The sequence below is a fragment of the Channa argus genome, chromosome 18 (assembly GCF_033026475.1).
Source record: "Channa argus isolate prfri chromosome 18, Channa argus male v1.0, whole genome shotgun sequence".
Lineage (NCBI taxonomy): Eukaryota > Metazoa > Chordata > Actinopteri > Anabantiformes > Channidae > Channa > Channa argus.
The window spans coordinates 11,391,401-11,414,757 of NC_090214.1; the positions used below are offsets into that span (position 1 = coordinate 11,391,401).

Sequence of the window (23,357 nt, forward strand, 5' to 3'; positions counted from 1 at the left end):
ATTATCAAAAATGCTGAATTACAGTCCAATTTGAAACACAAAATAACAAGAGAAAGATGATTAATTGAAGTCAGTTGTTAAAAAAGACATTAATTCCAGGGTAAATATTTCGCAGATTTTGGGGCGTTAATGGTCTAAAAGTGTTGGATGTTTTCCTCAAAAGGACAATAATATCAGTTTACTGACTTTAAAAAGTGTCTCTCTTGAAATGGAATCCAAACAGTGCAGAAGCCTTTGGGTTCAGAGAACACACATAGTAAATAATGTGAAACAAATGAGAAACACATCTTATAGTGTGTGATTCATGCCACCAAAAAAAAAAAAAAAAAAATGGGACACAAGCAGCCAAAAAGCCACAGGTTTATGTGCCTGCATCCAAGTAATTTTTTGTTTCCAATTTAATTTCTCATCATCATTAGAACCACCTCTTATCCCCCAACATGCAATTTCCTTGTAAGCAGATGGAAACTCAACAAAAGTCCCTTCATCATCAGAAGTAACAGGCTAAGGGTGTGTAAAAAGAATGTTATGGTGAAATAATGAAAAATATATTTTCAGTGCATAAGCTTGCATCCTTCTTTTTAAATAATAATTACCATTTGCACCCAACTCTATGAATTGATATATTCACAGAAACTTAAATCTTTTACAATTTCAAGCATCGTTTCAGGTGTTCCAGCTATAAACAAGATTATTAATATGACAACAAAACAAGGAAATTATTTCTATCGCTTTTTCTTTTTATTTACTGCACTCGTGTTTATGTTGCCTTCTGTGAGGTCTTTGTAAATATCTATAGCCTCGTAACTCTTCTACTTTAAATTTGGACAGACAAATTATGATGTGGAATGAATGTCAAACACGGACAAGAACAAAAACATAAAATTCAACATTTTTTCTGCTTTAACATTTACTAAGGATCAGTGGGGGAAGTAAAGGAACACAGTCTAATTAACCTGTAACCTTCAGTGGTGTCTAGTAAAAATGACTGTGACAGCATCTTTAGAGCTGCACATACATGATTAACAAAGGAGACAGATTAGCACTGTTGAGTTAATTAAAGTGGTGAACTGATTGCGATTTCTGTAAACCTTACGGGTCCAGAAAATTGATGAACAAGGTGCCTCAAAGGGTAAATTATTATATTCCGCTTCATTGTCAGCAACATCCCATCCTGTTTGAAAGAAAAAGTTTAGCTGGATTATTAAATTAGAAACTGTGAATGGTCTGAGTGGAATCAATCAGCAACACCGTACATAATGCATTTGTTTACACTTTAAATACTCACCAGCAGTTTCTACTTTTCAGTCAAATTTGTTTTAAAGTATTGAAAACTACTGGATGGTAACAGTGCCAAGAGGAAATAGAAGAATAAAGGCAAAAATAGATGAAGTTAATGAGGAAGAAGAGAAATATTTCTCCAGATGCCTGATAAGAGACATACAACAAAATAGTTGCCTCCTGTGTCAATAAGATCCTGTCGCCAAACACACAAAAAATAAAGCATGTAGTCATTACTAATGCAATCTTCAACAAACTGAAAACCTTTGTGCCATAACCAGTTTACTGATGGTAAAAAGTGTTTTTTAGAATCAATCATAGGAATGGTTTTAAAGATATACTGTACTATAATATTGAATTCTATCCTTATTATGTTTATTGAGATACCCATGGGGATTTCAATTTCAGTTTCTCTCTATTTTTTTGCTTTATATGTTTGGATCTCTGAGTAAAAAGTGACAATTTACAAGTTCTCTTTGGTTTTAGGCTCTCACCTGATCTGCACCTAAATCTGAAAGTACAAATATATTTTACCTATACAACACATTGTTTTATAAATCAATAAAAGGGTTTACATTTAGTTATTTTTAAGGTTTTGTTCATGTCTCTTATCATACAAAAAGGACGAGTCATCCTGGATAATTGTGGCACAGCTGGAGACAATCTGTGGATATGTGCACAAATGTGTGCTTCCATGCATGTGAGTGTTTGTGGCAAATTCTGAAAAAAATGCAACATTTATGAGGAAAGACAAATAAAAATAAGCTTCCTCTCACACACACACACTGCACTGAACACACACCCTCAATTAAACCCTGAGCTGATGTGTAAGCCACCAGGGAAACTAGAGTCTCTCTGGATCTTGTGTGGCTAAAAATAAGTTTGGTGACTGGAGGAGAGAGGCAGACCTGTAGGAAGATAAGAAGCAAGGACACACAGTACACAAATATTGAGTTTCTCCGGCTTTCTGTGGATGTTACAGTGTTTACAGTGGTAAAGTTATTGTATCTTTTAATTAATTGTGTGCTGAATACTTACATTTAAGTCGAGTTAATTACCCATAATTAACTAAATGGCTAATAGAGTTTGACAGTTGTTAGGCTAACAAGGGAGATGAAAAACAGGATAAACGATCTACCTGCCAATTAACAGTTCACAATTTAGCATTTTCACAGTGAATGTGTTGGTGTTAGCTTTGAGCTCAAAGCACCACTGAGCCCCTGTCATTTTTTATTACACCTTTTCAAGTACTTTTCATTTTTTCATGTATTTCCTGAAACCATTAACCACCGCTACTCACCAAGGTCTGGAAGTTTAATGAGCCCAAAGAGTGGGAAGAACTATATTTATTTACATAAATGCATCCACTGTCTCTCCTAACCTCCCTTTCTCACTATTTTGTATTTTTCTTTTGCATTTTCCTCCTTACAATAAAAACATCTTCCTCTTCCTCGTGATTTCCACAGAATTTCAGAAGAGGAGATGTCAGAGCATATTTAGGCCCAGGAAGCAGCTTCATGCTCTGGTATTCATTTACCGTTCAGGTTAATGTGAGACCATGGATAGAAACAGGTGCACGGTACAAAAGGCACTATGGGCTCAAATGTCACATTTCACTGAAATTACACCATCAGAAAATGAAATTTGCAGCATGACATCTTTTGACATAATGGTGTCAGGCCATTACAAATGTGAGGCTGTTACATTTATATGAAAAGGCTTTTTTCTGTTTGTTCAGGAACAAATTAACCAATCTAAATTCACCATTTTATTTTCAGGAGAGCATCACATTGTTAATATTGTGATATATGTAAATTTAAGCAATTAAAAAAATAACTGAGTTGGTATGAACATTTTCAAATAAATATGTCTTGCTACTGAAGGCAACAAAATGGTGCATTGTAATTCTTCTTCTCTAAACATACACAAAAGATATACTGTTATTACGTAATGTAACTATATAAACATAGTTACACATTGCTGTCAGCTTGAGCCTGTAAATTGTGCATGTCTCTTTCAGCTAGAAAAAAGTGACATATTCCAGAAATATTATTTAGTTTTGAGTTTGTCCTCAGGGGAACTGAAAATATAACGGTGCTCTTGGTAGTGATATTATTAAATCTAAGTGTGGTTATACAGAAAGTCATCACATAGAGCTTTAAAACATCACATCCTCTCAGACACTATGTGAGCTGTATGAAGCACAACAATTTTTCCTTAATTTCCACAGAGAGTTGAACTGTTGGCTTGTCTGACTTACACCATCATTGCAGGTTATAATATGTCTGGCACTTCTAATAACATGAGTCACGATGAAAACTCCTCTACACCTCGCTCCATCTGTGACTAAATTGTTGGCTTCCTCTTTACTTGTTGAGATCAGCTCAGGCTTCAGCAGAACTGATGCTCCCACTAGATCTTGTGAAAATCACGACTCTGTGGTAAACCACTGACTGACTTTCATTTATTTCAGCTTTTGTTGACTTGCCACGTGTGTAAGTAGATATGCAGATATGAAGGTCAAAGTAATAATATAAGTATTTATTCTCAGCTGACTTTGTGTGAGCTCTCCTCCTCCTTCAGTTACAGAGCCACCCCCCCCCCCCCCCCCCCCCTCTTAATCTCTCTCTCTCTCTCTCTCTCTCTCTCTATCTCCATGCTGCTGCAGCTCTGAGGAGCATTGAGGAACGTGAGCGAAGGACTGCAACAATTTTTCTGCAAAGCAGCAACAGAAACCAGACACAATGCAGGTACAGTAAACATTTATTTCCATTTATTCTTATTTACATGTTGATTGAAAAGATTCTTCTAAATAAGTATGCAGAAGTATGAATTACAGAAATACTGGTGTGTGCTTCTGCACTAAATGTGGCAGCAAACTTATTAAGACTCCATAAGGTACTTTCTACCAACTTAAACAATAAGGATTGTAAATAAAATGTCATGGGATTTAGGAGAATGTCTATTATGCATTGTAGCATGAAATCAACATCTAATATTGTAGCTGGCTGATGGAGTTTCAACTGTAAATGAAGCTGGTCATCTGCAACTGAAGCTGTCAGATAAATGTACTGGAGTAATAAGCACACTACATATATATATATATATATATATATATATATATAAAACTAGTGACTTGATGCCAAAACATCTTTTGTCATATATGCAAACAGAATTAAAGTTTAAAGGTTACTAAACTCAGGGATGCATTTATACCTGATTATTTGTTCCTCACATTCCTGCCCTATTTAACTTTTTCTTTTGTTAATGAATGTGTATGTGTGTCTCTGTGTGTGTGTGTGTGTGTGTGTGCGTGTGTGTGTGTGTGTGTTTGTGTGTGTGTGTGTGCGCGTTTGCGCATGTGTGTGTGTGTGTGTGTGTGCGTGTGTGTGTTTGCGTGTTTGTGTGTGTGTTTGTGTGTTAAGCTGCTCCAAAAGTAATTGCCCTATGTGGCCTAAATGCACTTTTAGTTGATTCTATAAGAGCACATTATAAAGCAGGCATCACAGGTGGTACAGAGCTGTGCAGGAAACCCGACTGAAATCTCAGATGCAGGAAAACAACTGGTTTATGTTGTGCCTACTCTGTAGGCTACTGCCTACTCTGCCTACTCTGCCTACTCTGTAGGCTACTGCCTACTCTGCCTACTCTGCCTACTCTGTAGGCTACTGGATCATTTCTGATGTTTTCTAATTTGTTTCTTTTTTTGTGTCATTTTATAAGGAAACACCATTAGACTTTTGATAAATGTGTATATTTTCAAATGTATGTGTCTATAATTGCCAAAATCATGTTAATGTTGAGAGGTAAAATATAATGCAAGCTTGGGAAGTTATTCAGAGAGTCTGCTCTAGAAAATTAATATAAATGCATTAATTAATGAAAATGCAGTTTTGATAATGAGTTTTTAAGTGTCATTGTATGTCTTACTGCTGCTTAAGACATGTGCTTCAAACCCGCTGCAGATTGGACAGATGTTTAAAATAGCATCGGACTGAGATAATACACCACAATTTAACCCATTTCAAACAGGCTTGAAAAGATCACATGAATACTGTCTAAGATTGCCCAAAATATTAAGTTGCTTTTACTGGCCAAATTTAAATAATAAAACTGGAATCAAACCTTTATTAACAACAATTTGTACATAAACTGGTTGATAGCCTGTAAAATCAATAAGGTTATGACAGTACTGTTGCACACTCTTAAGCATAATTTAGTAAATAACTAAAAATGTTTTAGGCTAAAAAAGCATACATGAGAACAGGTTTTATATACCATCTAGTCTCTCCATATATTGTTCTTAACTTATCTGACTTCCCAGTCTTCTATCCACTGATATTTTCTTGTGGTTGCTATGACCAGCAGTTATCAGTGAGTTTTTTGGGTACTTTTTTCTACTCTCATGGAAATCTTACTACAGAGCAGCCAACAGTCAGCAGGCGGCTTTGGGAAGTAGCCTTAGGAAAGTATGGTAATTGATGTTTATTTATTGTCATTGAAGTATGCAGCACAGTGCAATGAAACACCATTCCCCAGAGGTTGTGGCTGGCTGCACCTGGTTCCAAAACCTCAAAGATAATACAGATCAATGCAGCTAGCTCTGCGATTCAACAAAATCCTGATGTTTTAGACAGGATTTTATGAGCAAAAGAGTTTAAAGTTAGTGTACAATATACTTCTATGTGGGTCACAGTGGGGCTGTAGCCTATCCCAGCCGCCATCTGGCGATAGGCGAGATACACCATGGACAGGTCCCCAGTCTGTCTCACGGCCAACATACACAGAGAGACAACGATTCACACAAATATTCACACTTGCAATTAACCTAACATGCATGGTCTTTGGACTGTGGCAGGAAGCCTAAGCAAGCACAGGGAAAACATGAACATTTCAGACATAAAGGCCACGGTCAGTCAGGGATGCAAACCCACAACCTTCTACCTCCACAGCATTAACCACTCAACTACCCTGAATGAATGCATTTAAGTGCCATCTGATTTTTGGATGGTTCGTCTAATATCAGTCTTTGTGTTTTACTTTTAGTCATCATTCATCTCATCCCATGGCAGCCAGTTCTGATCTTTTATTGATGCCGTTTTAAGATGTGTGAATTATTGAGTTACATTTTCAACGCTCTGCTTTGACATCCTTTCATATTCAAATAGGGAACAAGGGTGCAGAGGAGCTGCCCAGACACTGGTTCTGTATGTTTTCTCTAGAAACTCTTTAGATTACATTCTCGAGAAAAGTGATTTATTAATGAAGCCCTTTATCAGAAGCAAGTAATGTATTTTGCAGAGATAAAGAGAGGAAGTACACAACAGTGAAAATAAAACACAAGAGAAAAACCAAACTGGGTTTAAGAAGAATAAATCAATAAAAGAAGGGGAAATGCCAGAGGTAGGACAAATCTAGAAAACCTAAACATGTGGCAGAACTCAGACTTCACATATAATGATTAATGAAAAACAAATTATTCAGAATGGGGAAAGAATACAAAGATAAAGAAAGATTATGTAACCAGTGTATTTGAATTATTTCACAGTAGATGAGTTATCCACTCAAAGCATCACTGAAGTAATAATCAGAAACAGAGTTATTTTGTGTCCATTGCCAGATGAGAAGATGCTGAAAATAACTGGAAACAAGAGATTTTGTGTGTCCTGTTTTCAGACGTGCTATTGTCACAGGAATATTCTTTTCTCCCTTTCTCTCTCTCTCTCTCTCTCTCTCTCTCTCTCTCTCTCTCTCTTTCCAGAATGTTTAACACATTACGATTATTTAATCTAAATAATACATCAAATCCCTATTTAAAACTATAATGGTATAACAGCAATATTTATTACAAATACTGTATTTACTAGTACTCCATAAATCCAGAAGATTTTATGGCCCTATAATTAATTACCGATGCATTTACAATTTGCAATATTCTGAACAAATGGGCAACATTTTGATATCAAACTATTGATTACTGAGGCATTGATTTTTGGGATACCTGTCTACAGTATATATAATGTCTATATTCCCCTATGCACCCTTCAAGAGGCTCACTGTCCCCGTGTGAGACAGAAGTCAGCCACTTTATCTTGTCAGATAGTGGGTGCAGAAACAGTGGTGCTGAATACTCAGGAACCATCTGGTAATGCAGCTGTTTGTGTCTTTCATGGACTCCAACCACTGGAGTGTTCTCTGGTCAGTCTTACGGGTGACCTCGCTTTACAGCTAATTGTACCTGACCCCACTAAGAGAAGTCCTATGATGAGTTGCGGACATCTGGATCCGGACAGAGATACTCCTTTCCTGATCTTCTCCCTAGTCCATCTTCATCTTTGTCAGTGGTTTCCAATCCTGCTACTCAGAAACCACTGCCCTGCTTGTTTTCCAACTATCGCAACTAGTGTTCTACCCACTGCTGAGTACCTGTTTCAGGAGTGTTTACCCAATCAGAAGTTGGACGATAGCAAAAGTCCTTGGTCTTCCCCCTACCCACTGGCAACTAATCAGTGGGTTGTGCAGGGATAATTGAAGAGCAAACAGATCGAGGGTCTCTGAGGACCAAGGTTGGGAAATTCTGGTCTTGGGGATGCTTGTGAGATTAGACAAGGGTGCTGCTCTGGCTGAAAAGTTTCTGATGAAACACCAATATCCACTGTCACGGGTGAGCCTTATTTCATCTTTCTCAGTTTTCTCTGTATGTCCTCAGGCAGATAAGAAGGCAGTGGATGGTGGTCTGCTGCCAGATGCCAATGGGAAAGATCCAAACCCAGGAGGACAGACAGAGGGCTCCAAGTGGGAGAGACCACGGATCTCACGCAAGTCTCTAATGAAGTGCTGTCTCGTCAAGTGGATCATTGCCAGCACTACACAACAAGGGCCAGGTAGGCACACTGACAGAACAACCACTTATAACAAATACAATATGTAGCCAAAGATGTAACAGCAAAGACGGAAAGGTATAAAGGTGGACAGGCCTTCAGTCCCCCACACTTAAGAATACTTGAATTTTAACACAGCACTGTCTCAAGTATAATGTATATCTACATTTAACCCTTAAATGTGCGAGTGACTGGACCCTACACTCATCAATAAGTGTGTTGAAAATGACCCGTGTTAGAATAAATGTGTCTTTATGCCACCTTTGTCATTTTATTTGAAATTAGAATAATTTATATTATATTTTGTATTCTATTTTTTCTACACAAAAAGTTTTAAAAAACATATTGTAAATTTAAAAAGATAATTACACAATAGTATCTTATCACTGTATGCAGTTGTAAAAAACTACCTGTTTCTTGCTGTGATCAATGCACTGTTGACTTTGTTAACAATCTTTGTTACTTGAATGTTTTGAATGACAAACAAACCATTGATCAATATGTAGCTATATAAAAAATGCACACAGGTGCGCACACACACACACACACAAGCAATACATACAGTAATGTTAGCTTCTGCAAAATGTTCAGAACGTTAATGTTAGCTAGCTAGTTTCGCACCCTAGAAAATTGGCAAATTTGAAGATTGATGATAAGAAACACATATTTTTTCAGACAATAGTCATGTTAGCTTCATTTTTTTAACTCAGAGATGTGTGTCCTTGTCCTTCATGTTTACTGTGTAAAAGAGTAGGTTTTATAGTCTGTGTGGTCCACAAAATATATATTCCTAACAGTCAGAGAAATGGAGGTTCCCATGAATTTCCATAGGAAATGAATGCGGGTCATTTTTTGCACACCTATGGAACAATTTTGTAAAATGTATAAATAGTAGGTCAGAAATGTAAGTGGCGTGATATCAATAAAATTACAACTTTTCATTATGAAGATATTGCAAGAAAACGACCTCACCGGGTTATTTTTGCCCCACTTATGTATCTAAGGGTTAATGAACTGTGTTATCTTGCTTCTTCTTTTCTGTTCAGGCCTATGGCTTCACCAAATGTCCCTTCACGTTAACTGCTAATCAATCAATAATAGAACCCCAGCACTTTGACTTTAACTTTTTATTCTTTTGATTCACAGGAATTTAGTTTGATCTACACTTCTTCGCCCCCCCCCCCCTTCAAATACTACCCCACAGACAGAACCGCTCTCATTGTTTGTAATAATATATTACTTGTTGTTTTATCTGGTTTTTTTCTTAACTATTCAATAATACTATACTATTAAAGTATTCCAAATATTTGAAACTGAATTCTCAAAATAAAATGAAAAAAATTGAATTGCCTTTCACCATGAATCATAATGCTTTAGATGAAGAGCAGAGTATCTTCCACTAGCTGCCTGTCCCAGTTTTCTTGGTTATTCTAAATTATTGACATTGCCCTTCTGTGCAGGCAGACCATGTAGACAGTCTGCCGTGTGCATGCCTTTGACAGACTGGACAGACAATCATTTCCACAATCTGCCAACAATGATTAAACAATCCCCTTCTTTAAAATAATGTGGAAGCTTTCCCTTAAAATAGTTTTTTTCCTTTTATACTTTGATCAGGCTTAGAAAAAAATCAGTGGTCAAACAAAATCACATATATTTCTAGAAATGACCTGCTTATGTCATTCAGGCTCATTTACTGCTGACTTCTCTTTCTGCCAGCACACAAATGCCTAGGACAATGCATCTGTTAAAAACACACACACATACCCACACCTAATGCTCTAATAACTACCAAACCATTCCTTTAAATTATTTTGCCTTTTCAACATGCTAATTTTATGATACAGCAATGAGTATCTTATTCTCTCTGTTTTAGTATACTTGCACTAAGACTGCATATAGGTACCTGAAAAGTCAGGATTGTATTTTAGAAACTCAAATAAATCATTATTTTTTATTTTCTATCTTCTCCATTTTTTTAACACTTGATCGCCACCTGCTGGTCTGCAGACATTTTAGCTGGTCTGCATTCAGTTCTGCCTCTCTGCATTAGGTGGTGGTAAGCACTCACTAAAACACAGTAAAAAATGTTGCCAGATATATGCTCTCACAACAAATTATAAAATAAAATTATGGGAAATATGGCAAAAGATGTTGGGTTCTATGAGAATATGCAGAACATGATTTATACATTTTTATTTATTTATCTAGCTACGATAAATAAAATTGCAAATAAAATATAATTATACAATCACACAACAGGCCTCAGCAGAAGAAGATGCACATTTATTTTATGCAAGATCTGAAATCATAGGTTTGTAAATGTCTGGTTTTGATCACAGTGCACTTGTTATACTTCAGGGGTAGCAAACTCACTCACAATACATTACACTTATCTAGCAGTGGCATTCAACAAAATGGGTCCTTCAATGATCACATATAAGTGAATAACCTGTTGGATTAATCAGCAAATAGAATCCCAATTCCTAAAAAATTGGGAAGTGTGTAAATAAAAACAGAATGCAATGATTAGCAAATCTCATCAACCCCTATTTTTTTCACAATAGAACATAAACAACATATCAGATGTTGAAACTGACATATTTTACCATTTCATGGAAAAGATTAGCACATCTCAAAAAAGTTGGAAGAGGGGCAACAAAAGGCTGGAAAAGTAATTGCCATGAATCAAAATAAATGTAGGACCATTTGACAATTAATTGTTAATTGGCAACAGGCAAGTAACATGACTGGGTATAAAAGAGGGATTTTAGAGAGGTAGAGCCTGTGAAATGTAAAGATGGACAGAGGTTCATCAATCTTTGACAAACTGTATCTAAATATTGTATAACAATTTCAGAAAAACGTTCCTCAATGTAAAATTGCAATTGCAATGTCAAATAAACTTTGAAGAACCCAATATCTACAGTAAATAAACTTAATCAAAAGATTCAGAAGGAGGAATCTCAGTGAGCAAGGAACAAGACAGATGGTCAAAACTGGATTCATGTGATCTTCAGGCCCTCAGGCAGCACTGCATTAAAAACAGGCTGATTCTCTACTGGACATCACTGCACAGGCTCATGAACACTTCCAGAACTCACTGTCTGTGAACACAGTTTGCTTTGCAATCCACAAATGTAAGTTAAAGCTCATGCAAAGACGAAGAAGAAGTCATATGTGAACACGATCCACATTAATCAAAATTTGAAATTCCTTTTGGAAACCATGGACACTGTATCACGCCGACTAAAGAGGAGAGGAACTATCCAGCTTGTAATCAGTGGACAGTTCAAAAGCCTGCATCTCTGATGGTATTGGGGTGCATTAGTGCCTATGATGTGGGCAGCTAACAAATCTGGAAAGACACCATCTATGCTGGAAAGTACATAGAGAGCATCATATGCTCCCATCCAGAAGATGTCTGTTTCAGGGAAGGCCTTGCATATTTCAGCAAGACAATGCTAAGCCACATACTGCATCCATCACAACAGCATGGCTTTGCAGGAGAAGAATCCGGGTGCTGAACTAGCCTGTCTGCAGTCCAGACATTTCACTAATAGAAAACATTGGGCTTATCATAAAACTAAAAATCCAGCAACAAAAGCCCGGGACTGTTGAGCAGCTAGAATCCTGCATCAGACAAGAATGGGACAACTTTCCTCTCTTAAAACTTCAGCAACTGGTCTCCTCACTTCCCAGATGTTTACAGACAGTTGGTAAAAGAAAAGTGGATGCTAAACAATGGTAAACATCACCCTCTTCTTTGAGACGTGTGGTTGCCATCAAATTCAAAATGAGCTAATATTTTCCAAGAAATGGTAAAATTTCTCAGTTTTAACATCTGATATGTTGTTTATGTTCTATTGTGAATAAATTATGGGTTGATGAGATTTGCAAATCATGTAATTCTGTTTTTATTTACACACAATTGAGGTTGTAATTAATTTGTGCCTTTGTTGTTACTTTTGTGTGTGTGTATATGTGTGCATGCGTGTGTGTGTATGCTTGAGACGCGTGTATCCTTGTGTGTATGAGCCTGTTGCTAAAAATAAAATCCCAGAAAAAAAAGAAAGAGTTACAGTAAGAGTGCACAGAGAAAAACGCTTAGCCTAAGCAAGTGGATGGTGTTTAATTGTGTGACGAGAACTCGTGTGATAGTTTTTGATGAATGTGCTCATGGTCTAAGCTGTAATGCTGCTCTCACCTCAGTCATTAAAGCCTGTTGGTGAGACTGATGGCTGCACTGTCTGCATTTCTGTGGCCTTAAGCCACCTCACTCTTGCCTGTATTTAATAGAAGAACTGGGATAGATCAAGCACTTAGGGTGCATTAAACAGCATAATGTTGCATTATTTTTATGGCAGGCGCGTTTCCAGATCAGCTCATACATCTTGCATGTTTGAGTTTTTTTTGTCTGTGTGTTTTTTGTTTGGTGAGGTCGAATTAATGCACACATCAAAAACACTGCAAATATCCATAGTTGCATGAGCTCACAGTTTACAGAGCTAACTCACAATACAAAGTGCAGGAATTCTGCATGCTCATACGTCCGCTTACAACAGCATTGGTTATCTTAAAGGAGAGAACCGTTCCTGTGATGTTACCACTGACCCTTGAGGTCCATTATTTCAGTGACATGTTTGAAAGATAAGCAAAAGCTAAATTGACAGCTCCTGCTAAGTTAATAACTGTTCTGTTAAGGTGGATTCCATTTGACAGTGTTTTTTTCAATGTCATGTAGCTGATATATTTTCAAATACAATCCACATCATTTCCTCGAGGATCAGTCATACAACAAGTAAAGTAATTTATGACTCTTCATTAAGAGTAATAAATAAAGTTATATTTATATAAATACTTACATTTATATTGATGTTAATATTTGCTTTTTTTTTATAAAGTAATATTAAGAAGTAATTGGTTACTCTGCCAGAGACTCCTGCCCAACACAGGTGGCATTATGTGTGTTCATTTAGTAGCTGTTTGAATCTGACATTAAGAACAAGTCCATTCGCAGACTCTAACTTACATAAATTCTCCCTGGCCATCAAAATGCATTTCTGGTGTGCTTTCTCTGACTGTTCTAAGACCAGTATTTTACCTCTCAACAATTGATTTGCCCTCCACCCCCCTTTTAAACTCCATTATGTTGTGCAGCATCATCAGTTGTGAACTATGCTTATATTACTCTTGACTCTAATTGTAATGCAGCACAGCATAATCATACAAAGACACTAATGACCTAACAATGAGTTGTGCAAAAGTATTTCTAGTCTGCCAATGGCCTTGTATGTCAAACTGAACATTTTACAGAAGCTAGAAACTGACCCATGTTTTGTGCAGTGCAGCTTTGCGGCACACACACCCTTCATGTTCACTTTACTATTCTTAACTACTCTGTCATAAACAAAGCACTGTTTTTACAGTCACAATCCGAGTTATTGACCATGTGTATCACTGAATGGCTCACTAGACACAAGTAGCGCCACGCAGGGCAGGGCAGGCTCTTTCACTCTAAGTGCTGTTCATATCCTAGCAATCAGTGGATGTGGATCAATGCTTGGTTTTACAGCTTTGCATCCTTGAAATGACTGAGCAAATACACACAGCTTAGACTGTCAATCAAAGACTATTAGCAAAGAAATTCCTTCAGTAACAGCCCCCCCTCAGCAACCTCAAATGCATACATGCAGCTCAGGGCTGAGTGAGAAGAGATGGAGTGGGTGCGGTTGGAGCCCCTGAGTTCATGGAGTTGTAGAAGAGCTCCTAAAATGAATCGCCGAGGACATAAAATGCTGCAGAGTGGCCACAGAGAAAGGGCGTTTGGGAGATAGCTTTAGATACATTGGGGGGAGTTAAGAATTTAGTTTCACTTAGCAAGAGCACGTGGTGGACTTTGGACTAGTTTACGTATTGGAGGAGAGCTCTGCAGTCAGTCTAATAGCCGGTCAGTGGTTAAAATTAGAGTTTTAATTTATGAGAATATAATTGCTGATATTTTCACAAAATCACAGATAAAAAGGAGGCAGTTGGAGGAAAGTGATGATTGGCAGTATGTGATGTTTGTGACTTACAGACACATTGGACAAGCATTTGTTAAAATAAAACATTATTTGAAAGGTTTTTTGCACAAGTGATATCTAATGCAAGACAACAATGCAAGTGGAGGGCATGGAAATAATTGCCATCATTGTTGTCATTGGACTGTTTATTGTTGTGCTGAAACAGTTTGGAATTTGGGAACCCATGTCACTGGAAGGTAAGAGACCAAAAATTTGGAGGCAATAAAGTAGGATACAATGCTTTTGTATTTGCTGTGTATTATTAGGCCGATATTATTGTAAAACAAACAATGATTTATTTTGTTGATTATAATAGCAGTGATTAAGTTATTAGTAATGCTAGTTACACAAAGAGGCTCTAAAATATTATATATAATATGATATATAATATATCAAAATGTTTCACAAATTTTTACGTAAACAACAACTCTTAGATTGTAACTGTATTAGGAGGGGATTTCTTCCATGGTCAGTGAGGAAAAACACAAAAGATTTGAATGTTAAATGTCTAATTGTTCACTGTGCTAATGTGTATAGAGTATTTTAACAGTCGTGTGACTTTCTTCTTCCCCTCTCATCTCTTCATCACCTCTCTTCAAACTCTCCCCCATGTTTTTCAACTTTCTATTTCTTTTGGTCTTGTAAAGATGGTGAGTACACTGTAAAATGTCAAAAAGTTGTTGTTTCAACTTAAAAACAGTGACAGGGACCCCTTCAAATTTATATCAGGTTAAAAGGTTGTGTTGTTGTGTTGGTTGTTGTGTTATGTTTAAAAATTGTGTGTTGTGTAAACTGTTAATTTAGTTTGGTAGACTTAACATTTTTATTTTGTTGACAAATGGTAGGTAGTTGTTTCATTAGAATAGTCTGTTTTGTACACTTCATTTATTAAATTTAGTCTTTTTATTTATTGAACCTTGTTTTTAGTTCAGTAAAGCTAAGCACCCGTATACAGTCTCCATTTATTTGAAGAGATAAGTCTTCAAAGTGAAAAAAGAACCATAGATCAGGACCTAATTTAATTAATTCACATTGCAGAGTCAGTACAATAAATCAGAATAAGCTACCCCATGGGACTCATTCCCAGTTCTAAGTGTATGGGGCTACAGACTAAATTCAACATTAACCTTTATCATGGTTCATGACAATAAATAAAATATATAGATTAACAATGACCTTATTCAATATGTATTAAAGGTGGGCATCAAATTTCCAGCATAAAAGATTTCCTTATTACCAACCAAAGCCAAAGCTTTCTTTCTCATGAAAAGCATGCTGGCAAGTCTACTAACACAGTTTTTGTTTAGCAACTCAATTTAATCTGTTGAGGGGAATTCAGAAATTCATTTATTCAACTCATCCTTCTAAGTTAAAAGACTTCATGTCAACACAACTAATATTTATAAGCCTTTACTAGTTAATTCGTCAATTTCCAGTACAACAGGATAAGTAATTTGGATTATAGATAGATGAGTGTCTGATGTGCATGTACTCTAATTTAGGTCATTCTAACCTATTAAATTGCTAATTTTTTAATACATTTGACTTGTTGGTCAATGTATTGTTGATTGTTGTTTTCCTTTGGCCGAGATAAAAAACTTATTTTTCACAGTACTGGCTTTTCAGACAGATGTTACCAACACCACTCAGTATGACTCTACTGAACTTAATACTGGCAACTCAAATACTGAGTGTAAGTTACACAAGTGTTGTTACCTGTGATAATGTTTTATTCCCCAATGTCCTCAAAATGTCCACAACAGCGCACAATTTTTTTCAAGCTTTCATTAACTTACAAGTTCCTTTTAATTATATTTTTTCATAACAAACTTTTCTTTTATTTTTGTCCTGTATTGGACATTCTTCTTACCTCTTTCTTTATCTCCCATCCATTTTCTTGTCTCACCTTCTTTTCTAAATCTTTCTATTTCTGTTTTTATTGTATTTATTTTGTTTGTTTAAAGATGGTGAGCATTTTGAGTTGTGTGCAGTATTTTCTTTTTGCCTCCCATCTGTTTGATTTTGTTTGTTATTTTGAAGTCCTCCTCAGCCCTTCCATTCTTTATTTTTTCTTGCCAACCCCTATTTCCTCCTTCTTTTCCTCCTCCCCCCTGTATTCCACCTGCTCTCTTTTCTATGTTTCTGCTCTGGCAGACAGCTGTGACAGTGACCTTGAGCTCACGATGGTGCGTCACCAACCTGAGGGCCTCGAACAGCTCCAAGCCCAGACCCAGTTCACCAAGAAGGAGCTACAGTCACTTTACAGAGGCTTTAAAAATGTATGAAAACAGTTAAGACAGTCCTAATTCAAAAAAATATATTCACAAATATTCTAATAAATATAAACTTGATGACCAAATAATATATAGACACACAAAAACAGTGTAGAAGCTTGAAAATAACACCCATAATCTAGTTGTTAAACGTGTAAACTATGGGCGTTAATGTGCTGCTATTAGTGCCACCTCCAGGTTTCCATAACATTTTGTAACATGGTTACAGATTGTTTTTCCCATTCAGCTACCATAAGCATTAGTCAGGTTAAGCACTGATGTTGAGAGATAATGTCTGACTCTTTATTTTCCACTTTATCTCAAACATATTTGATCCAGTCACAATCTGCAATACGATTATATCCAAAAGCATTACAATGAATTTTGCTTAATTGGAAGCGAGGGCTCCATTTAAAATCATAAGAACATGTAAGTCCAGTCACAACAGTTAATTGTCTTTTTGCATTAATAGCTATTATAAAAGTCAACATCTGCCACTTGAAATAAATGTAAAGCTTTAATTTGTGCCCTGCAGGTGTATGTATTGTTTGCATACTTGCATGCTGTACCAAGATATGCACTAGAACAAGGCGATACACATTAATGCCGACTGCAGGTCCAGTTAATGCATATCGACAGTTATTGGCAGTAATGTGCCATTAAAGGTATAGTGTAACAAAGTGTCATTAATGACAGGATGAAGCACAAACACAACAAAACTTCAAAATTAAAAAGTGTTTGCGGATGTTTTATTATGTTTTTGAGACTTTGTGAATGCTGAAAATAAGTTAATTAAAAAATATATTTTTTTGTAATTACAAATGGGCTTGTTTAAAAAAAATATTCACAATATATAACTAAAATATGCTGATAATGTCTACATCAGCATGTTTACTGTTATTGAACTGCTTCCTACTCATTGCAGTACTTGCAGTTTTCTAAAAATTCAACTACAGCCTAAAGTCGGTGTCATAAAAGCTTATGCACATGTGCCATTAGGCAATTCAGTGCTGTCCAATATGTGAGTTACTGCATTCTAAACCTTGATTTTCTCCATTCATTGAAGCATTTAAATTGCCTGTTTTCCTCACCCTCTAGTGACCAAATCTATGTACTGCACCATTTAAAAATATTATTCAGTTTCAAGTAAAATTGCAGACAACATTTTATCATATGCAACATAATAATAATAATAATAATAATAATAATAATTACTATTATTATTATTTTAAACTTCAATAGGAATGTCCCAGTGGGCTTGTGGATGAAGAAACTTTCAAAAGTATTTATTCACAGTTCTTCCCTCAAGGAGGTATGGCATTTTACTTGATAATGCAAATTAAAAACATTAAGAGGAGGGACGTGCTCTGCATGACAGTTCAATTAACACGCATGTTATTCTTCTGTAAAGAGTCTACTTTTCATTGCAGACTTTTAATTTCACAAAGCAGTTTATCTGACTCACTAATCAGTCAGGAGACTTGTCAGGAGAAAATCAGAGTTAGTCACAGCAAAAACATACAGTACTCTAGTACATACAGTACTAGAGATTTCAAATGATTATGCAACCCTGTATAACGATAATTTATTTCAGATGCAACAACCTATGCACACTTCTTGTTCAATGCATTTGACATGGACAGAAATGGCTCAATTCGATTCGAGGTGAGTTTTCAATGATTAGCATGTCTGATATCTGCCAACTGTGACATTTAATATTTAAATGGGCTGCAATGTTGTGTTACAGGACTTTGTGTTGGGATTATCTGTGCTGCTTAGAGGCTCCGTTACAGAGAAGCTGCGATGGGCGTTTAATCTATATGATATCAACAAGGATGGCTACATTACTAAGGAGGTAAAGTCAAAACATTTTAAAAGAGAAAACCCATCTTCTCCCATGATTTATACAGATGTACAGTACAGTATGTTTGTGTTTTGTTTTATCCTGCAGGAAATGTTGGCAATAATGACTTCTATTTATGACATGATGGGCAGGTATACCTTACCTAGTGTACGAGACGACTCCCCCTTTGAGCATGTGGAAAAATTCTTCCAAGTACGTGATCTCTGAATGTACTAAATCACACAGTCAGAACAAATTCCATTCAACATATTGTACTGATCCAAACTACAGTGTGTTTCACTGTACTTTAATACTGCTTTTAACCTACAACACTTCCATAGTTTAGACTCAGGTACATTGCTTAAAATCAGATTCAACACAAAATACATTTTCAATCAATGTAACAGAATTGCACAACTTTAATGCCAAGATGCACGATGTTTTATTTTGACATACTGTAGATAATAACAATTCTAACTGACATTCTAGTGACATAATGAAAGCTTGTTTTGACTGCATCAAAGGCATCGAACAAAAAAATCTCAACTTATCAACAGGTCAGTTGCATTAATATATTCACTAAGTGTGTCTCCTGCACATATCTGACATATTTTTAGAAAATGGATCGTGACAGAGATGGAGTGGTAACTATAGATGAATTCATAGAAACTTGCCAAAAGGTAAATCATCATCACTATTTTTACCAGGTGGTTATTGGCTGTGTTATACAGCTTTGTGCACACCAGCACAGGTGTCTCTTACATCTGCTTCCTTTTTTCAACAGGATGAAAATATAATGGCTTCTATGCAGCTCTTTGAGAATGTCATCTAGTTTCTTTAGGTGGTTTATGGATCACTCATGCTACACAGTGGTTTCATCCGCAAGGTTTTTGGGCCTGAAATAACTATATTCAATCTGAAAAGGAAAACCTGGCTCATGCAACGCATTTGAAACATTTAATATGATGAACAATATTATTTTTTTCAGTCAAACTGTTCCATGCTGTGAAATGCTCAGAATTTACGTGAAGAAGAAATATTTCTTTGCATGACAAAGTTTTATTTTTGTTTTTGACACGCAAAGGAAATGTGAAAAAAACATTATCGTTGTCAGAGTGTTTGTCCAACATTTAAAAGCATGTGATGTGAATCACACTAAACGCAAATAAGGGTTTTTATTGAAACTTGGGTATATGTGGGATAATGCTTTGTTGCTGTATTATACTGTAAAAAATGTTTCTAAGTTCTTCAGAGTTTTGTGTAATTTTTATGTTGACACAAAATCTACTGAATTAAATATGTCACCAACTGTTAACTCAGTTAAAGTTTAACTCGTTAAAGTCCTAATTTCGTCATAAAATGTTAGTGACTCTAAAGTCTGCTTCCAAATGTGCTAAATCCTCTCCCAAGCTGCATTCTTTTCATTTACATTTTTACACACTTTCAAACAACAAATTGCAAAATTGGCAGGGCCACACCTGGTGTGGTGGGATTTGAACCCATGGGCTTCTGCATTCCACCCCAAGCCTCTACCAATTAAATATAAATTTGTTTCGCAAAATAAACCAAACAAAATAAACAAAATCAAGCAAAAATATTTTTATCAAGTAACTAATTGAATGCTTTCATTAAGTTTAAACACTTGTCACGCTCACATGCAAGTGCATTTTTTAATCAGAGAAAATCTGACAATTGTATTTATAATCTGCAATGTAAAGTTTAATTTTTATTTCTGTTTGTAATTGGAAAATGTATTAATAGTAACAAAAGTAGTAACAAAATAGCCATCAAGGAAAAGTAACAAGATAAAAAACATTGCATTAGAATATCATGACATTAAATTTACCATAGTAATTGATCATATATCAGCCTGTTTCTATTCCAGTACACAAACATTGAAGTTTAGAAGACAAATTGGAGCTTTTCCTAACCACTGTTTGGCATTACAATAGTAAAAATCCCCCATAAATGAGTATGTTTATCCTGAGTGCAAACAAAGCTGATACAAAGATATAATACGAAGTGGTTTTCTGTCACTGGTGGGTATTTTTGTTCCAAAAATTGGACAAACTTTATGTCACAACTGTGTGTGAAATGCCACCATCAGCAAATCTCACTGAACCTGTATCACTGATGTAGAACCAATAGCAAAGCTGGACTTGTTTTGGGGAGGTGGTGCATGCTCTGGTGGTATGAAAAAGATGCTGAAAGCCAACATCCTGCTCTGCTGTGCAGTAGGTGTTAGAGTTTGAAAGGAACTGCAGCTCCAGCATCACAACCTCTGCGTGAGAAAGGTAAATAACACATTACTAATATTCATAGCTAATATTCCTGTTATTACCTGTAAGATGGTTTGTATCAGGTCAAAAAATGTTTTACTACATTTTACTTATTAGCTCTAAACTTTGTAATTGATGCTTTTCCAAATGTATTCCCCATAATGCATACTACATAATGTATGTCTTTGATTCTACATGAACTGGTGTTTTTATAATAATATTTAAATCCATACTTCTAATCAGAGCCAGGAAAAACAAATGCATCATAAAAATGAGGAATATGCATCACACACATCATGCTTGGGTAATCCCATTGTTTACACAGCGGGGGATCATTCTGGACGTCTGTTGTTGGTGAGCATGTGACTTTGAATGTGCAGTGAGCAAAATCAAAAGCTTCAATGCCATTTTGAATGAGAGCCAAAACGCTTTACTAACTCATCTGTTTCTCAATATAAATAAATAAATATAATGTGGGGCAAAAACAGGCCAGAGCTAAATCGTGATATTCTTAACAGCTTTAGTAACTCTACCTCAACCTTTACTCAATAGATGTGTCAGAGAGAATCAGAGAGAAGGCAAGTTAAAGTCTGACTTGGTTGAAGAGCTGTCAAAACTAGAAAAAACAAAAGACAGTTAAAGAAGCAAGTAACTAATCAACAGGTAAACATGGGACAAGGTGTAAGTAGCTACACACGCTCTTCAACATGTAATACAGAATAAGAACAAAGTAACAGAATCAGTTGAGTCACTTCAGCTGAATCAAATAGTAACCTTAACAGGTGACAGAGTTGGGTAAGTAACTTCTACGGGTAACATAGAGTCAGGTATCCGTAACTTCTCTCTATAGACAAACTCTAAAACAAAATCAAGGCAAGAATAATTCAGGCGTGAGATTTAAGAAAATTACCACATGAAATGAGTTTGAACAAAGGTGAGTTGGAAGTGTGATCTCAAAGTGAAGATAGAGATGGGCCGTGGAGGCCATGGTACAGAACAAACCAGCTAGGAGTGTGTTCTTCTTTTTGGAGGGGTTTTCTGGCAGTAGACATTCAATACCTTACATTACCATGATTTTCCAGAATTGCTGTTGCTTCTTCAACTCCATCTATTCACAATCCATTACTTTTTAGGAAATCACAACCGTTCCCCACAATTTCTGACGGCTGTATAGTGCTTCACATGTTTCATTAATTATGTCCTGTCTACTCTGGGACGGGAAAGATTGTAGAGATGATCATACAAAACTTGAGTCTGAGCATACATCATCCTTATCTATAGTTTTGTCTGTTCAACCCACTGTAACATTGCTGTGATTGCTAACAATTCTGTATAGAACGCAAGGTGATCTGATGTTCCTCTTGATAAGCACATTCAAACTTGGAACAGTGAACATATATCCTGCTCTTTATATCTTCAAGAGCTTTAGATCTATCTAAATAAATTCCAGTAAAATTTGGATATACTGTTTGAAGCCTTTATTAAATCAACACTGAAGCATATCTTACATTTTTAAGTAGAAAACTATTCTTTGCAGTATGTGTAAATCAACTGATACTGAGGGTAGTAACCATTGTAATGTTATTGGTAATGATAAAGTGGGTATTATCTATTTCTGGTCCAGTGAAAAATTCTCTTTCCCCACTGGCCTATGCAAAGCATTCCCTCTTTGCTCTTTCATTTTCCCAACATGGTAGGAGCACCTGAGATGCTGGATTTCTATCCTCTGTATTCCCTTGTAGGTTTGCCCAGCAACTCATCATAACTTGACTACATAACTACATGAACCACACTAACGGAGCTGTCGACTAGTATTGACAGCTCCACAACACAGTGGTCTTTGCTACTTTCAGTTTGTATTCGGATGTATACAGTATAACTGGTTGTATACTTCCTCTGTTTCTAGTATTCCACTTGTGTCCAAGTAAAATTTACTATTTTAGCTTTTATTCTTTTGATAATCTTACCTATATGTGATGTACTATTGGTCTATAGTTCACTGGCCCTGGTTTTCTGATTGGAATAATTAGTGTTTCTTTCCCATTTCTAGGCAATTTCCCATTTCCGTTACTTTATTATATAAACCCAGGTGTTTCATGGATGCCAAAACACCAAACATTTTTAACATTACATAACAGATTTCATATTTTCTAGGAGATCTTTCTGTTGCTCTCAACATCTCCCCCAAAGTAAATGGAGAATCTATTGTGCTATTAGTATTACTAATACTACTATTACACATAATTGTGCCAAGATGTCACAGTTTGCTTGAGTTCACTTGGTTTTCCCATTCTAGGAAGCTCTCCTCTCGATCGACTGCCACCAATCGAGGCTTTCTCTAAGACCATCTGACTATTCTCTCTGCGTGTTTTGCTGCAGATGAGAGAAGGCAGGGCTAGGCAAAAGAAGGGAAACCAATTAAAGAAACTGCAGGCAGGTGGTCTGTGTGTGAGCAGACTAAGCCCTGTGTACATATGTGTAAATTGCATCGGGGCAGAGGAGATCAAGGAACAAAACTGAAAACCAAAATAGACCCCAAGACAAGAATCCTAACAAACATGTCAGTGGTGGAAAGTATTTTCATGTCCAAGTTTGTTTGTTTCTTTTTCTTCATTTTCTGGCACTGTATATTTTGACTTCGGAGGCAAATATAGAACTATGTCACGTTTTTAGAATTTGATAAATATTACAAAACACAGTATATTTAAAAGACTTTATTAATGCCAGAGTGTAAG

At 36.1% G+C, this 23,357-nt stretch overlaps 1 protein-coding gene across 3 annotated transcripts; it reads left to right on the plus strand.

Annotated features, from left to right (window-relative positions):
• Positions 1-3,938: 3,938 nt before the first annotated feature.
• On the plus strand, positions 3,939-22,114 carry LOC137103365 (calsenilin-like). 3 transcript variants are annotated; one of them, XM_067483648.1, is made up of 9 exons: positions 3,939-4,031; positions 7,991-8,165; positions 16,382-16,506; positions 17,743-17,812; positions 18,095-18,165; positions 18,248-18,355; positions 18,452-18,556; positions 18,961-19,023; positions 19,128-22,114. In XM_067483648.1, the coding sequence occupies exons 1-9, from the start codon at positions 4,026-4,028 to the stop codon at positions 19,173-19,175; spliced, it is 771 nt and encodes a 256-aa protein (XP_067339749.1). In that variant the 5' UTR covers positions 3,939-4,025; the 3' UTR covers positions 19,176-22,114. The 3 variants fall into 3 exon arrangements, with proteins under 3 accessions (XP_067339749.1, XP_067339750.1, XP_067339748.1); XM_067483649.1 differs by lacking the exons at positions 3,939-4,031; positions 7,991-8,165 and adding an exon at positions 13,745-14,424; XM_067483647.1 differs by lacking the exons at positions 3,939-4,031; positions 7,991-8,165 and having other exon boundaries at positions 14,664-16,506.
• The last annotated feature ends 1,243 nt before the right edge of the window (positions 22,115-23,357 follow it).

Coding starts and splice junctions, on each gene's coding strand:
- LOC137103365 (XM_067483647.1), top strand. CDS start 15,952: ATGTTTTATTCCCCAATGTCCTCAAAATGTCCACAACAGCGCACAATT. Junction 18,356..18,451: donor ATGGCTACATTACTAAGGAG/GTAAAGTCAAAA, acceptor TTTATCCTGCAG/GAAATGTTGGCAATAATGAC. Junction 18,557..18,960: donor ATGTGGAAAAATTCTTCCAA/GTACGTGATCTC, acceptor ACATATTTTTAG/AAAATGGATCGTGACAGAGA.